The sequence below is a fragment of the Martes martes genome, assembly GCF_963455335.1.
Source record: "Martes martes genome assembly, chromosome: 4".
Classification (NCBI taxonomy): domain Eukaryota; kingdom Metazoa; phylum Chordata; class Mammalia; order Carnivora; family Mustelidae; genus Martes; species Martes martes.
Window position 1 is genome coordinate 141,416,206 of NC_137891.1, and position 16,779 is coordinate 141,432,984.

The window sequence follows — 16,779 nt, forward strand, 5'->3', positions numbered from 1 at the left end:
TATTAGGATCTCTCTCCAGAGTCTCCTGACAATTCCATAGGAAAGGGAGATATTCTGATATATAAAAAGTGTTTCAGCCACAAAAGATTCCACTGTTTCTGCCTAGAAAAGTGATAGGGGAGGGGTGTCTGGCTGGCTCAGTTGGTAGAGCATGCGACTCGATCTCAGGGTCATGAGTTCAAGCCCCAAGTTGGGTGTAGAGTTTACTTAACAATAATCTTAGGGGCGCCTGGGTGGCTCAGTGTGTTAAAGCCTCTGCTTTCGGCTCAGGTCATGATCGTGGGGTCCTGGGATCAAGCCCCGCATCGGGATCTCTGCTCAGTAGGGAGCCTGCTTCCGCCTCTCTCTGCCTGCCTCTCTGCCTACTTGTGATCTCTGTCAAATAAATAAATAAAATCTTTAAAAAAAATCTTAAAATTAAAAAGAAAAGAAAAGCGATAGAGGATGTGCAAACCCGACACCACACCTGTATTAGGATTAAAGTACACCCTACCCTCACCCCACCTGAGAGACAAAGCAGGCTGTACAAGGACCTCATTCTGTCGAGCCACGGGAGGTTAGAGACCCAGTCCTATTTCATTCCCATTTTGCAGATGAGACAAGTAAGGTTCATAAAGACTCTGTGAGTTCCAAGGTCACACAGCTTAGTCTGGACCCCAAACCCAGTTCATTTCCAGAATAACTATGAAATCACATCCCCATGGTTTCTCCTCCCCTTCAGATAAGTAACTTAAGTATGTTCTATTTTAAACACATAGGTCATGTAACACATAGAATTGATGTCATTCGCTCTGGAACTCTCCTCCTTCATGGTTCCAAAGGAGCTGCACACTGCAGATAGTGAGGTCCTGCCATGGGTCATTAAACCATTTTCTCTGAAGGTCCTAGCAAAGCTTAAAAGCCAAAAATAATTCAAGCCCAGCTGTTTTGCTTTTATTTCTAGCATAAATTGGGCATGTTGTTTATCTTAGCTTTCAGTATGCGTCTTCCCCATTAGTAAAATGTTGTGGCCTGCTAGCTATACCTATTAAAAACACACAAAAGTCCTGGTAGGGTCCAGGCTAAGGTCAATGTAGGCTGGCTGTGTGTGTGTGTGAAAGACAGGGGCTTGGTTATCCTGTGCATACAGGGGTGTGATCTAAACTCACAGAAGATTCAAACTGTCCCCTGGAAATGCGCTTTGTCCCTGGTTACTGTTTGCTCTCCCAGACCTCCTTCTATGTCACGTGGGGGCTGATCGCACAGGTTCGAACCACCCCCCACCCACCCCAGCTCTGATCTTCCAGGAGTAGGTCACATGGAGTTAGAGAGGGAGCTGAGGGAACAGAGGTGAAGCATCCAAAGCTGCCTTCTCCCGTGGAAACTAGCGGCCCAGCTCAAGCACCCCAGGCCAGGCGACCTCCTGGAACTGGAATCTGTTGGTATTTCAGAGGCTGAGCTTGAACACCATCCGTCAAGAGTGGTTCCGCGTCTCCAGCCGGAAGTCGTCCAGCCCTGCCATGGTGGCTGCCTACCTCCGTGGGGTCCAGCCCCTCTCCCCACACTTCCTGAAGCTGCTGGTGAACTTGGCTGATGGCAACGGGAACACGGCCCTTCACTACAGCGTGTCCCACTCCAACTTCTCTGTCGTGAAGCTGCTGCTGGAGACAGGTCAGAAATGGTTGCGTCTGCTAAGTCTGGGTCCCTCCGTGAAGGGCCATGTTGGTACCCACTTCCTTCCAGCACTGAGATTCTTCACTGTCCTGAGTTCCTCCTGTATTCCAGGAGCTGGACCAAGACTGCTGTGCCTTTATGATGTCACTCATTCTTCACAACACTCTTGTGATAGAGGTATTATTATCCTCATGTTGCTGTGTGGGACAACATCACACAGCCCAGGAGTGATGGTGTGGACAGGTGGCCGATGGGGCTGGCTGAAGGCGTGTCCAGGCCCAATGGCATCTATGAGTTTAGGAAGGTTGTATGAGGGATACCCTAGGAGGGTACTTATAAAACCCCCAAATGATGTCCTCAGATTAGGCCCTCTGCTACGCACTTGGCATATGAGATCTCATTTAATCCTCATAACTCCTGTTAATAGGGATGGTTATCCCTATTCTAAGATGATGAAAGTGACGCTCAGAAAAGTCAACAGAATTTTGCATGATTCTGAGATCACTGCAATGACTCAGTGTGTTGCTGGGGTTTAAAGTTGATACCATTGGTTTGTTCTTCCCATTCTCTGCATCCGGGAATTGGAGCACATGCTAGATCTGCGACCTTTATTTAGGAGGCTGGAGGAGGAGTTTAAATGGGCATCAGGAAGTCCGAATTCCAGATCCAACAGCTTTCCCCCAACTTGGATCTTATCCACCTTGGCTTAAATGCCTCCCATGGCTTTCCACTGCTGGAAGAATGAAAGGCAGCTTCCTCAGCCTGGCCTTCAGGAATCCTGGATGGCCTGCCCCCTGCCTGCATTTGCTACCTCAGTCATCACCACGCATCCTCCTTTCCCCCACTCCGGTCACATGACTTCCAACTTAACCAAGCTCATTCCCTCCTCAGGGCTGCTGCATTCCCTTTCTATCCAAACCCTTTCCACTGAAGCCTTTCTCAGGCCTGGCTCCTTCTCATCATTCCAGTTCTCTAAATTCTGTTAAGCAGCCTTGAAGGCTTTTTACCTGAATGGAAAGATGATATACCTAATGACAGTCTAAAATTCTTTCTGCTTTCCACAGCATCAGAGGAAGATAAAGTCACAACTCTAACACTGAGCCAGTTGTACTAGATTTCAGTTCTTCATGGAATGAGGGACATCATAAAAGGGGTAGCACATAATTACATGGAGCATACTTGTGTTCTGTGCATGAAGAATCTAAAGATTGGAAATGCAGAGCCTCACCTTGAAATAGCGCATACTGAAGCCTGTTAGAAGTTCTCCAGGTGGCCCAGGCCAGGCCAGAGAGCAGACGACCTAAGCTTTGGCTGTTACACATTTCTGCTGGTGTCAACTGAGAATCCATTTGGTTGTCCTCAACCCTAAAGTGATCTGGAAGCTTTCTGTTCATCATATTGACAGAGCTGAAATAGCCATAAGCACAGAGTATGAAGGGGAGCTGAAGAATGGACGGAACATTCCATTCCTTTCCCTCGCTGTAGGCGGCTTGTTGAGGAGTACATACCGGTCACCCTCTGAACCCCAGGCCCGCAGCTGTGAGGCATCCAGAAAGCACTTTACACACTGTAAGGGGCTACACAGAGGTGACTCATCGTGACTGAGTGCACAGCCAGCGGGTGCACCTCCACCACCTTAGTCCTTTGTGATCCGTCCTTTATTTTGCCAGAACACCGCTGTAGAGGAGAACGCTTGCAGAGCTGGACGGGCTCAGTCAAGAGTGTTTCCCCTCCCCGCCCCCAGGGTTGGCTCCCTCCCTGGTGGCTGCTCAGGAAAATCTGCTTCGGAAGCCTGGGGTCCTCAGCCCCTTTTCTGAGTCCCTGAGGAGAAGTCAGTCCTTACCCTACTGAGTCATAAGTCTTGTTTCTGAAGAGAGTAAAGAGAAGTATAACCTGAGGATTGTTTACGTCTCTTAAAAGCAAATGTAGGGGCTGCTGGGTGGCTCAGTGGGTTAAAGCCTCTGCCTTCGGCTCGGGTCATGATCCCAGAGTCCTGGGATCGAGCTCCACATCAGGCTCTCGGCTCAGCGGGGAGCCTGCTTCCTCCTCTCTCTCTCTCTGGCTGCCTCTCTGCCTACTTGTGATCTCTGTCTGTCAAGTAAATGAAATCTTAAAAAAAAAAAAAAAAAGCAAATGTAAAATAGTCCTGAAGTAAAAATTAAAAAAATCAATAGGAAGGCAATGCAGATATTCCCCTCTTCCTCAGAGCAGAGCTGTGAGGCAGTGGCAGGGCTGTAGACCGCTTTCATAGCCCCACCGGTCACGACAGTGGTCAGAATGATTTTTTTTTTGATATATCCATTGGGATCCTGGCATCGCAATGGCACATTTCTGGAAAACTGTTTGAGGTGGAGTGGAGGGAATGTCAAACCAATATTCGTTTTTTACCCAAGAACAGAACTTATAAGTAGCCCAGACATTTTTTTCATAAAAATCCAGGTTTGTTACAATGAATACCTAAGTCTTCATGAGCAAGTAGCAAGGCTATTAAAAAAAAACCAGAATACTATTCTGGACAATAGTAGCGAAACTGTTAATGCTTATTGAGTGTTTGCTGTGTGCTAGGTACAGTTCTAAGTGCTTTCAATATTAACTCATTAAATTTCACAGTAGCCCCACAGGTTCTGTTATTATCCCCATTTTACAGAGGAAATGCTAAGAAAGGCTAAATGACTTGATCTACTGAGATAGTTTCTTTTAGTGTGCAAAAGCGATACGTGGGTTTTTCAGATAAGCAACAGTATGGGGAAGATTTTGTTTACCACATGATACCGCCCTTAAGAGATGGGATCATTTCTACAACAGATAACAGGCTGATGATCTCCTATGTTGCCTTTGATGGAGAGGGATATAAATGCATGCATATCCCCAGGGTTACAAAGCAGACATTTCTTCTGAGTTCTCAACTAATACGTCATCTTAAAGATATGCTATTTTCTGCTCTACTGTGAAATGTATTATTAATACAAAAATGCACGGAGACTTTTTTTCCCCTTCCATTTTTCAAATGAGATGGTTATTCCTGGAAGATTTCCTGTATTTATCCTGTGGCATTTTTCAGGCCTCCTGGTACACTGCCCAGCATATCACTAAGCCTTTGGGAAAGGCCTGAAAACTCAGCCGATAGATTGAGTTACACACAACATAGAGCAAAACCTAAAATGCACAGTGGGTGTTATGTGGCCGGGTGAGTGATGGGCTCTAGAGCCAGACACACCTGCATCCTGGTCTCATTTCACCTTTACTGACTTTCAGCATCCAGAACATTGCTTTAGGAAATAGTCATGATCACGGTACCCCTTGGCCATCTGTGACCCTACCACCATGGACCTTTCTTGCTGGGTAGCCTAGAAAACTTGTAAAGGAAACTAGCCACTTTTAAAGGCTGCTACAGATGTAAACACTGACTCCACCACTGGGAGAGGACTGTTCTGTACCATGGTCTTTTAACCAGCAGGCAGCTAAAGCAGAAACTCACTTCTGCTCCCCTGGGAACTAGTCCAGTGCCCACCACTCCTCTTGCAGGTGTCTGCAATGTGGACCATCAGAACAAAGCTGGCTATACTGCTGTGATGATCACTCCCTTGGCTTCTGCAGAGACCGACGAAGACATGGCTGTCGTCTGGAAACTCTTAAGGGAAGGAAATGTGAACATCCAAGCTACTCAGGTAGGAGGTGTGAACATGATCCCCTCTTGAATAAATATGGGTACCTCTCAGTTTTATTCTGCCAGTGGGGGGGAAAATTCCACATAGATCTATGTAGTTTTTAACCCAAGAAGGCTGGGCCGTGCAAATGGCATTCGTCCAAAGCCTGTACATTTGGTGTCTTCAGAAGCTTGGGAGATCCAGACAGGCCAGGACGGAGGTCGGTGAGCTTGTCGTCTCTGTCCTGGTCCATACCTGGGCAAAGTCCATCTAGATCTGACTTCTTAAACAAAGTGATCCCACAGTTAGCACCAGCAGGAGAAGGTATGAAAAGGCCGAAAAGCATTTGCTTGTTGATGCGTGGGAAGCTCCTGCGGGTGACCCATCTCAACCATGAATTAGAAAACAGTTCGGAGGGTTGACATGTCTCTGTTCAACTTCCGGCCCCTCTACTTGACAGCACAGAGTAGGAGTCTGGTCCTTAGCCAGTTAGGGCTTTGTGTTAGACAAGGGAACAATGGGAACTCCTCAAAAGACGGCATATCTGTCTTTGACGAATATGTGAACAACGGAGGGCATGCAACTCTCCTTTCAGCCCCTAGTGATCAGAGATGTAAGCCTAACTGTCAAGAACTATGAAGGGTCTGAGATTGTACTTAGGGCTAGTAAGTCAGCATGCTACAATGTCCCGGATGCTGGTAGAAGACATGAAACTCCTGTGCCACAGACAAAGGACAGTGTATCATTCACAGCAAGATGAGTAGTCACAGCGTCAGTATTTACACTAGCTCCCTGTGCAGAGTGGGTTATATTACTGGAGAGGAACCCTGAGCATAGGGAACCCGAATCTCTTATATGGGATAGGGAGTATGTCTGCCCTCTGTTTTGGAGAAGATCCTATCTCTCTCTTCCAAGGCTGTTCACTGTACCAGCATCTTTGAAAAGAATGTCTAAATTACCACGGTTTCACTCATACGTGGAATTTAAGAAACAAAACAGAGAAGCATAAAGGAAGGGAGGGAAACTAAAACAAGATGAAATCAGAGAAGGAGACAAACCGTAAGAGACTCTTTTTTTTTTTTTAGATTTTTTTTATTTATTTGTTTGACAGACAGAGATCACAAGTAGGCAGAGAGGCAGGCAGAGAGAGAGGGAGAACCAGGCTCCCTGCTGAGCAGAGAGCCCGATGTGGGGCTCAATCCCAGGACCCTGGGAACATGACCTGAGCCGAAGGCAGAGGCTTTAACCCACTGAGCCACCCAGGTGCCCCCAGAGACTCTTAATCATAGGAAAGAAACTGAGGGTTGCTGGAGGGGAGAGGGGTGTTAGCACCGGGTGTTAGAGAAGACTGATGAATCACTGACTTCTATTTCTGAAACTAATAATACATTGTATGTTAACTAATTGAATTTAAATAAATTTTAAAAAAATAATAAAAAATAAAAAGACCATCTAGAACAAGACAGATAATGCCTCACTCACAAGGAAACCCATAAAAATGTACCTCCCAACAATATATTTAACTCCCCTGTCTAGCGCCCCCCCCGCCATGAAGTGCAGATGGTAGCCTACCCAGACTGACTCACTTTGCACACTCCATCTAACAGCAGTCATACCGGAGGCAAGAAACAGACATCTGCAGATCACTTTCTGTTTTTCAAAGTATTTCCTCTAGAGCTCCTACACCACTGGATTTAATAAAGTTGTTTTTATTTTATTTTATTTTTTAAAAGATTTTTATTTATTTATTTGACAGATCACAAGTAGGCAGAGCAGCAGGCAGAGAGAGAAGGGGAAGCAGGCTCTCCCACCAAGCAGAGAGCCCGATGCGGGGCTCAATCCCAGGACCCTGAGATCATGACCTGAGTCGAAGGCAGAGGCGTAACCCACTGAGCCACCCAGGCACCCCAAGTTGTTTTTATTTTAAATGCTTCCCATAAACATTAACTCTTTTTCTAAATTGGCCCTCTTTTTTTTTAATTTTAAGATTTTATTTATTTATTTGACACAGAGAGAGCAAGCACAAGCAGGAGGAGTGGCAGGCAAAGGGAGAGGGAGAAGCAGGCTCCACACAGAGCTGGGAGTCCAGTGAGGGGCTGGATACCAGGACCCTGGGATCATGACCTGAGCTGAAGGCAGATGCATAACTGACAGAGCCACCCAGGTGCCCCTCTAAACTGATCCTCTTGCAAGAAGGGATGTGCACCAAAATCAAAATCAGTGCCCCCTCCCCGCCTTTTTTAGAGAGGAGGGAGTGGGGTGCAGCAGAGGGAGAGGGAAGGAATCTCAAGCAGGCTCCACACCCAGTGCAGAACCTGAGGGGGGCATGATCTCATAACCCTGAGATCATGACCTGGGCAGAAATCAAGAGTTGGATGCTTAATGGACTGGACCCTCCAGGACCCCCCAGTACCCTTTGTTTTATCGGGGAGAAAGTGATGCTCTAGGAGGTAAGCTTCTCATCCCTGGTTGCTAAAGGAGGGGCGGGAATTCATAGCTGCCACTGCTCCCTTCAGCTCCCTCCAGGGCTTCTCCATAGAGGTGAGCAGTAGGGATCAGGTAAGTAAGAGTGAGTTGGGAGGCTGGGAGTCTTCCTAGGGTAGGCTGTTTCTTTCTTTCTGTATCTCCAGGATTAGCACAGTTTCTGACACATAGCAGCACTCTGTAAACATCACTGAATTAAATTGTATTGAATTGGACCATGAGGGAGGTGAGGAAGACAGGGGAAGTCAGGCAGAGGGGCAAGAAGACAATCTACATATCTCATCTGGCTTTAATACGACTGGGAGAGAAGGGTCTCAGTGGAAATCTCATGGTCTGGTTAGTCCGGTAAAGGAGGAACCATTATGGGATCCCTGAGTGGCTCAGTTGTTTAGGCATCTGCCTTCGGCTCAGGTCATGATCCTAGGGTTCTGCGATGGAGTCCCGCATTGGGGCCCCGGCTCAGCAGGGAGTCTGCTTCTCCTTCTCCCTCTGCCCTGCTTATGCTCTCTCTCAAATGAATAAATAAAATGAAAGAAAGGGAGGGAGGGGGAAAAAAAGAGGGAAGGAAGGAAGGACAGATGGACCATTACTTCAGGGCTGAGTATAAGCAACCCAAAAGGCAAATAGGCTTTTCTGGACAGATGCGCCTGTGTTCCAGAGAAATGGAGAACCAGGACCCCGAAGAATACATTCTCACATACTGAGCATTCGTCCTACGTTACCTTCCTTGTTCCTAACAACAGTAAGAGCTAACACATGCCGAGCACCTGTGAGGCATTCAGGTCTTACAACAACCCCGCGAGGCAGATAACTTTGTCAAGCACTCCCACTTTACCAAATCAGGAAAAGTCACTGAGAGGTTAATGTGTCCAGATTCACAAAGATAATAAGCAGCACAGCCAGGATTTTCCTGATTGCAAACCCCCTTTCTTTTCCCTAAGCCCCAGCATTCTGGGCAAGCAAGCATAATCCATCAGTTACCGTACACTGGCCTGTAATCAGTGAACAAACACGCCAGCAAACATGTCCTCAGCACTTTTTACGCGTAAGACACGGCGCTCAGAGTCGCAGGGGATCTGAAAGGACAGAAAACAAAAAGGTTGCCTCATTCTCACAACCTTAGAAAAGCCTGATGTCCAGTGAGAGAGACGAGCCAGACCTGCCTAGGACCCAGGAGAACCATGAGGGCAAAATACAGTTGAGCTGTGTAGGAGAGCCATGGATATAAAGGAAAATCGGTGAGGAATAATGGCCAGTTTGTAATCAGAAAAATCGCTACCATACATTGTTACATTTATAGCCTTTATTTCACTTGATTCCCATAAAAGCCCTGTGAGGTACACGGGACAGGTCATTATTATATTAATTTTTAATAAAAGAAAAAGAAGATTCAGGGACTACAAGGAATGGTGCCAGGGTCACAGAGCAGGAAACAGGAGAACCAGGGCTTGGGCTCACTTTCTGACTCTGAGCCATCGCCATGAGCGCTGATTACAGGGGTGCCACAAAGGGTCAGTGGCGGGGCACCTGGCTGGCTCCGTCGGAAAAGAGTGTGACTCTTGATCTCGGGTTTGTGAGTTTAGACCCCAAGTGGGCTGTTGACATTACTTAACTAAATAAAAAACTTAAAAAAAAAAACTGTTCGTGACTATGGATTAGAAAGGACCATAGGACCATGCAAGGAGAGATCCCGTCAAGACCGAGAGGGTTCTGGGTATCGCTGAACTGAAAACACCAGGGGTGTTCTGAGCAGACCGAGGCTTCCTGGAGGAAGTCAGGCTGGGGCAGGCATGTGCTCAGCATGTGCTCAGCGCCAGGCACTGGGGGGACAGAGTCCCTGCCATCAGAAACTGATTCACAGTCCACGAGAAAGAGACTGACGGGCTGCAGTACCAAGCGGTAAGTTCAATGTTATGATCCTGTGCCCGAGGGGTTAGTAGAGGGCTTTAAAGAGATGTGGCATCTGCATGGTATTCGGGGGAAAGTAGACGTTGGCCGGGTGGAGAAGGATGGGTCCAATCCCAGCAGCAGCAGGAGATTCAGATCAACAGTCATCTTCTGGCAAAGTCTTGCCTGAGTATCCCTGGGCTGGAGAGGGGATCCTCACCCTGTGCTCTGCGTGGCAGGGAGGCCAGACCGCGCTGATGCTGGGAGTCAGCCACGACCGCCAGGACATGGTCCAGGCACTCCTGAGCTGCCAGGCGGACGTGAACCTGCAGGACCACGAGGGATCCTCGGCCCTCATGCTAGCCTGTCACCACGGCAATGCCGACATGGTGCGCCTGCTCCTGGCACACCCGGCCTGCGACAGCACCCTGACTGACGAGGTGAGATTTCCGGGCCCTTCACAAGTAGGTGTTTCGCTTCCCTTCCTGGGAAAACAAAAAACAAAAAAACACCAGGCCAGCCCACAGAATTCCAGGAACCACGTGACCCTGGGATCATGACCTGAGGCACCCCGGACACGTGCTTCTTAAACAAGCATCTTTGTCGGTTGATGGTGACGACCGTGATCACCAACACAGAGGGGTTGTGTAACACACCCCCAGTCACACAGCGGGTAGGAGGCAGTTCCCTCCAACTTCTCAGAGTCCCCTCAGGAGCCAGACCCTTCCCACGCATTAGCGCACTCATCCTCTCGACAATCTAGTGACTCAGACGCTTCATCTGCATTTTTACTGATAAGGAAAGACAGGCCTTATCAGAGAGTCTCTTATAAGAGAGTTTCCGTAGCTGTCCTAAGGTCACAGCTGCTGGTTCTGGAGCAAGGATGCGAGCCCAGGTCTGACTGCAGGGGCGCTACAACGGAATGCTTTAAACACGTCCCTGTACTCACTCACAGCCACAGTTTGAAGAGGAGAAAGGCCTGGAGAGGGGAAGAGTCCCCTCCCCGCCCAAGGACAGACCCTCTCACTGGCCCCATCCGAACCCGAGATTGTTCCACAGCTGGGCAGCACGCATCCTAGTCCAGCATCTTGTTTCCACGAACCCCAACTCTACCCAAAGCCATTTCGGAGAAAGCACAGACCCTCTGGAAATGCATGTGGGACTGGAGGTGGGCTGCTGGAAATAAGGGCCTCCTGTTCCAAACACCATACAATCAGACAAAGGACTTGTGTTCATGAGCTCCCCTCCCCTGGGGCAGAAGGAGGCAGCCCCCTCTTTTCTGGAACAGGCCCAGGGTCCTCCTAGGAGTCACTGTTGCCATGGGGAAGCCTGAAAGGGCAGGCCTGTAGGACCGGGGGGCACAAGCTTTACCCGTCCCTGGCTAGCTGGGACACTCAGGCATGATGAGTGTGACAGCATCTCCTGGACCTCTCTGTCCCGGTCTGTCACAGGTAAGAGATAGGTCAGTGGCTGCTTTGGGGAGGAAAGGCACAGTGAGGGCTCTCTTGTACGGGCTCTCTTGTAAGCTGGACAAATTGCTAGAAGCATGGGCTTTAGACACTCCGAGTGTGAAACTGGGTTTAGGAACTGTGTGACTTCAGGCAGGTCATCTAACCCCTCTTAACCTCTGTAAACGGGGAGAGTCGTAGACTGTACCTAAATATGGTAATATTTATAAAACACGTATTTGACATCAGGCAGATGCTCAGCTGATGGTAACAGTTACTATCGTGACTAGCTGAGCAGAGACAGCTAATCAGAAGAAACCAGCACAAGAACGAGTAGGGGCACGGCATTTGCAGGCAGTGGCTGGGGGGACTGGGGGGATGAAGGTCTGGGGCTAGGGGAGCTGGTCAGACAAGAATCACCACCGAAGGGAGAAATGGCTCTCACTCGGGGGTGATTCTGCCCTCCAGGGGAGAGTCAACAGTGTCTGGAGACATTTTTATTTGCCATAAGTGTTTTGGTGGGGGGGGAGGGGGGCTGCTGCTAAACGTCCTCAAAGAACTACAGATCATCGGGCCTAATACAGCAATAGCTGAGGAACTCTGGCATGGGCGACGGCTGAAGTCCAGGCAGGACCGGATCAGGAAGAGCCAGTCCAGGGTTGAGGAACAGGGCAGGGCTGGAATCCTAGGAGGGAGGAAACGGACAGCTACCCAGACAGTGCCAGAAGCCCACTGGAGCAGAAGGTGAGAGGGTTAGTGGATGCTTGGTGAGCACAGGGGTGCTCAGGAAAGCAGGCCCACAGAAGGTTCTAGACCCTACGTATGGCCCACGCACCTGCTGCCTGCTTGGGTCAGGGCTGACTCAGGATTCACACCCCAGTTTCCCAATGGTAACTTGCGTGAGACATTTCAGAGGGACCAGGGAACTGCAGACTGAGGCTTTCCCAAGCACCAAGCCCTGTTCCTCCAGCTTTGCCCTGAAGGGTGGGTCCAGCCCTTACCATGGCCACCCTGTCGTCTCAGTGTGCACCTTTCCTGAGGAGACTTCGAAGCAGGATTGGATGACTTGATAATTTCCTTGGAAAACTGAGCGAAAATTCATATCCTGAACTGGGTTTCTCTCATCCTACTGGTATTTAAAGGTTGATGTAAATGTGGAACCCCAGAACAGCCAGCAAGTCACTTTCTTTAGGTTTAGAAGGTAATTTGAGAAGTTGGTCACCCAGCTTCTTGGGGGCTGCTTGACAGACGAGGAAGAGGAGGTGGTGGGGACTGGGCTCTGGGGCTCCAAAGTACCATCACACTGAAAGCTTCCTAAGGCAGAGACTACGCCACACTCCTTTTTGCAGTTCTTGACATATTGAAAGACAGCCACAGCCACAGCCACACACACACACACACACACACACACACACACACACGTGCTGACTGCCTGAGCCCCTCCCATCTCTTCAGTGTCCCCCAGCCGGGATACACCCTCCCCAGGTGGTCTCTCTGGCCACACTGTGAGATGAGTGGGGTCCCCACTCAGGTGCAGGCCAGCACTGCCAGATGGGCCCTGTTCCAAGGTGCACATGTCCCCTGGGACTGCCCGTGGCTCTTACCCATACTCATAGTCATTACCCCATCTCTGCATTTACCTAGAGCCTTGGGGTTGACAAAGTGCAGTGATGGAAACCAGAGTACAGGGGGAAAGGTGTATAAAAACCCAGGCCCTTCTCTTCGATCAAAGAAGGAGGCTGCTTTTAGAAGCCTCTTCTGCTTAAGGTCTTTGCTTGATTCCACACTTGCCCAACTTTAACCCACTGAGCCACCCAGCGCCCCATCCACACTTGACCAAGTTAAGAGAACACTTCTTAGCTGCCCTGTGCTCGTCTTCATCAGCTTGAGATGAATACCTCTTTGTTATCATCCTGCACTCCCTCTGTCAGCAGGGCTCCCTGGGTGCCCACCAAAGGGCAGGCACCCGGCCAGGCGCTGGGATGCTCTTGCTGGGCGTGCAGCCATGGGCCAGATCTCACGTCGGACCTCATGGAGATCGACATTGATCAAACGGCTCCATAGAAACCAACTTATTAATGGTGGTGAAAGGAAGGTGCAGACGGTCATGAGGCATTTGCAGGGAAAGAAGCTCTTCTGTTTGATGAAGCCTGGGCACATCCTTCGGGGTCTTGCCAAAACACCACTTCCTTCCTCTGCTCCCTGCACCCCAACACACACACACACACACACACACACACACACACACACACAGAGCACCATCCTCTCCCCTGAGCTCACCCTTTCTCTTCTGGTGTGTCTGGCTCTGTGCCACACATTACAGTGATTTACTACTGTGTGGAGTCCCGGGGGCAGCCGGACTCCATCCTCGTGAGACGGAAGAGCTGTGAGCTGAGTGTGAACATCCCCCACCCGCTTCCGTGGATTTTCACATTTTCAGAAGTAATTCCACTCATATACAGTAGGGCAGAGCACCATCCAACAGGGTCTTAGCCGCCCCCCCCCCCGCCAACATAGTAAATCCATGAATATTTATGAAGCAGAATATAAAAACATTCACATTCACCGAGCTACATAAGGGTCACAGAGAGCCTCATAATCGGGTTTTGCTGCTAAATGAGTGGCCAAAGAAGTGGTTTTGGAGCTGCGGGAATTCAGAATTCTAGAACAGGACCGAAGAGACCACAACTGCTATCATAAAGCTCACCGTCTACCACATCAAGTTGGCCTTCCCCCTCACTCTTTTTTTTTTTAAGATTTTATTGTTTATTTATTTGACACAGAGAGAGAGAGAGGGAGAACACAAGGAAAGGAGCAGGAGAGGGAGAGGGAGAAGACTCCCCTGCTGTGCGGGGAGCCCGTTGTGGGATTTGATCATGACGTGAGCCAAAAGCAGACGCTTAACCGACTGAGCCACCCAGGCGCCCCTCACTCTCACTCTTTGTAGAGAATGGCCTGTGCTGTTGGCCGAGACCCCTCTGAACACCGCTTCTGTAGACAGTGGGCCTGACAGCTCCCTGCACGGCAGCAGCAGCGTAACAGGCACCATGGCGTCCTTCACTGGGTGTAAAAACACACATGCCCTTCTATGCTCTAGACGCACTGCTCAGAGTTGGTCCTTAGGGAGTAACTAGAAATGGGGAAATGCTTTCTGCACTAAGTCTATGATGGTGAAGACCTGGAAACAACCTAAGTCTCCAACAGAAGAGAAGAAGTTAAGAATGTGGTAGAATACTACAAAGCCAGTAAGAAAAATTATATGTTACGATGGCTGTGTGAAGACAGCGGAAATCTCCTAGTGTGCCATGGTACATTCAAAATAAAGGCAGATTCAAAATCGATATGTACTATCATTCCTCTTTTTAAAAACCAACAACAAATTTGCACAAGAGAAAAGACTAGAGGGAAACATACCAAAATGCTAACTTTCATTAAGGTCTGGGTAATGGAAAAATGGAAGAGTTATTTTTTTCCCGTTTCACATTTAAAAAAAAATATATTAAAAACTGTGTGGGAAAAACCAACCAACCAACCAACCAACCATGTGACACTTATTTCCATCCGCACGGATTTCCCAGAAGTGACTGCTGTTTCCATGGAAAGTGACCCATTTTTCATGACCCTCATACCATTCCAATCTCCCCCTCTCCTAGGGTCTCTGGATGCTGAGAACAGACTTTGATGCCCCATGCCTACCCTGTACTTCCAACCCACCCTTTTCTGGGGCAAGAGGCAGACAGGATAAAATTTGTTTCTCTTTTCCTCTCTTCCTGTAGGCTGGCCGAACAGCTCTGTCCATCGTTCTGAAATCACCCGCCCATGTGGAAATTGCAGGGCTTCTGCGGGCCCACGCAGAGCAGGGCAGGTCCCTGGGGCCGTAGGGGCTGAGGAAGAACCGGCAGCTGGGAACAAAAGGCTCCTTCTCTGGACTCCTTAGCCCTTGGAGAGGGCATGGGTCACAGCCAGAGGGCCACCCTTCAAGAGAAGAAACTATGTCAAATATGCACATACATTCCTGTTATACAATTCTGCTCATTAGAATGCTTTGTAGTTTTTGCCTTAGGCCAAGCCCCAAAACTACGCAGGCTACAGAGCAGGGTATAAGGTGCAGGGTGCATCCGTGTTGTCAAAAAAAAGCCCAAACATCTTCAGCCTTGAATTCCTCATGACTCTGCCCTTTGTAGCACCGTGTAGCGAGCACACAGGCAGGAGCACATTAGCCAAGCAATACTTTCTACATGGAATCTTAAAGTGCACCACCTTTCTGTTTTGTAATCAGTTACATGAATATGTCCCACTGAACATGCATGTCGGGAGAGGACTGGGGGGGGGGGGGTGGGATGGGGTAAGGGGAGGTGGATTTAAGCAGCCGCCCTGGCCATCGTTCTCTAGACGACCCTCAGAGAATCACCACGCAGTCAGCTGAAACTGAACAAACCACATCTGGGGCCTTTGTTTAGCTGGGGTTGACAGAGAAATCTTAAATTCAGGCAAAGCAGGAAGAGCCTACGGGTATCTATGCCAGATAAATAGTCTTGACCATTTCTGAGTCATTAAGTGGCTCCAAGTTGTGCCAGGGAAATTGGAATTAATTAGGAAATCCAAATCTGGTAAAGCATACCACGTGTATTTAGGGAGAGTCCAGTTACGTCAGCTTTTCTGAATCTGGAAAGATTGTGGGAGCAAGCATCCTCCTGGCAATAGGTGGTTGTCATCCAGAAGCCACCACATTTCCTCGGTAGCCATATCCATGGCTTCATGGGAATCCTGGCTCTTTTCCCCTCTGAGCCCCCAAGAGGCTCTGAGGTTTCTGGGGCTCCTGGTTGCAGAAGCTGCCAACCTGAACCGCGGCAGGAGTGTGGGAGCTGGGTAGGGCAGTGTCCCCCCTGAATTGACTGCTCTCTCTGCTGGACAGTTCTTTCTTTAACGTCCATAATCCCAGGGGCCCACATGTGCATGGCTTCTATTCAGTAACTCACACAAGGTTATCCATGAATTTGTTTGTAACATCTCTTATGCAAAAAAATCCTCCTTATATCGAAAGAAAAGACATCAAAGTTTGGTGAACCTTTGTGCTGGAAACTCAAAAGCTTGAGTTCTCATTTTGACTTATATGCCAATTTGCTTGGTGCCCTTGGGTGAGTCACGAAATCTCCTTGGGCCCTGGTTTCATCATCTCTAAGAAAGGAAATCATTATACAACCTACCTCCTGGGGGTGTTGTACAAGGAACAGCTGATGGAAGTTTTGGAATCCAATTTGTAATCCAGAAAGACTGTCTACAAAAAGACGGCGCAGCAAACTTCTGTACATTGCTGGGATTCATGAAAGTCTCAAAGTCCCAGAGCAGCACACCGACATGTGACAGTATTGCTCAGAGGTAGAGAGAACGGAGCAAATACGGAGCTAAAAATAACCTTAAGTGGGTTTATTTTGACCTCAAAGCACACTTTAAGAGCAAAAACCACCTTTAAAAAATGTTCTAGCCCAGTGTGTCTCAAAATTTGATATGCATATAATCACCTGTAGATTCTGCTAGAATGCAGTAGGTTTGAGGGGAAGGGACCTGAGATTCTACATTTCTAACCAGTTCTCAGGAGATGCTGATGCTCTGGGCCATACCCCACTTGGAGTAGAGGCTCTAGCTTGGCCTGACTGTTT

At 48.7% G+C, this 16,779-nt stretch overlaps 1 protein-coding gene across 1 annotated transcript in view; it reads left to right on the top strand.

The window, feature by feature from the left end:
* KANK4 (KN motif and ankyrin repeat domains 4) overlaps nt 1–15,000 on the top strand; it is a gene marked incomplete at both ends in the record, with an annotated part of 30,884 nt that extends 15,884 nt beyond the window's left edge. The window contains 4 exons of the mRNA XM_080801319.1: nt 1,431–1,650; nt 5,179–5,321; nt 9,911–10,111; nt 14,896–15,000. Coding sequence (XP_080657445.1) covers nt 1,431–1,650; nt 5,179–5,321; nt 9,911–10,111; nt 14,896–15,000 — 669 coding nt within the window. The remainder of the gene's footprint in view (nt 1–1,430; nt 1,651–5,178; nt 5,322–9,910; nt 10,112–14,895) is intronic.
* Between the last annotated feature and the right edge of the window lie 1,779 nt (nt 15,001–16,779).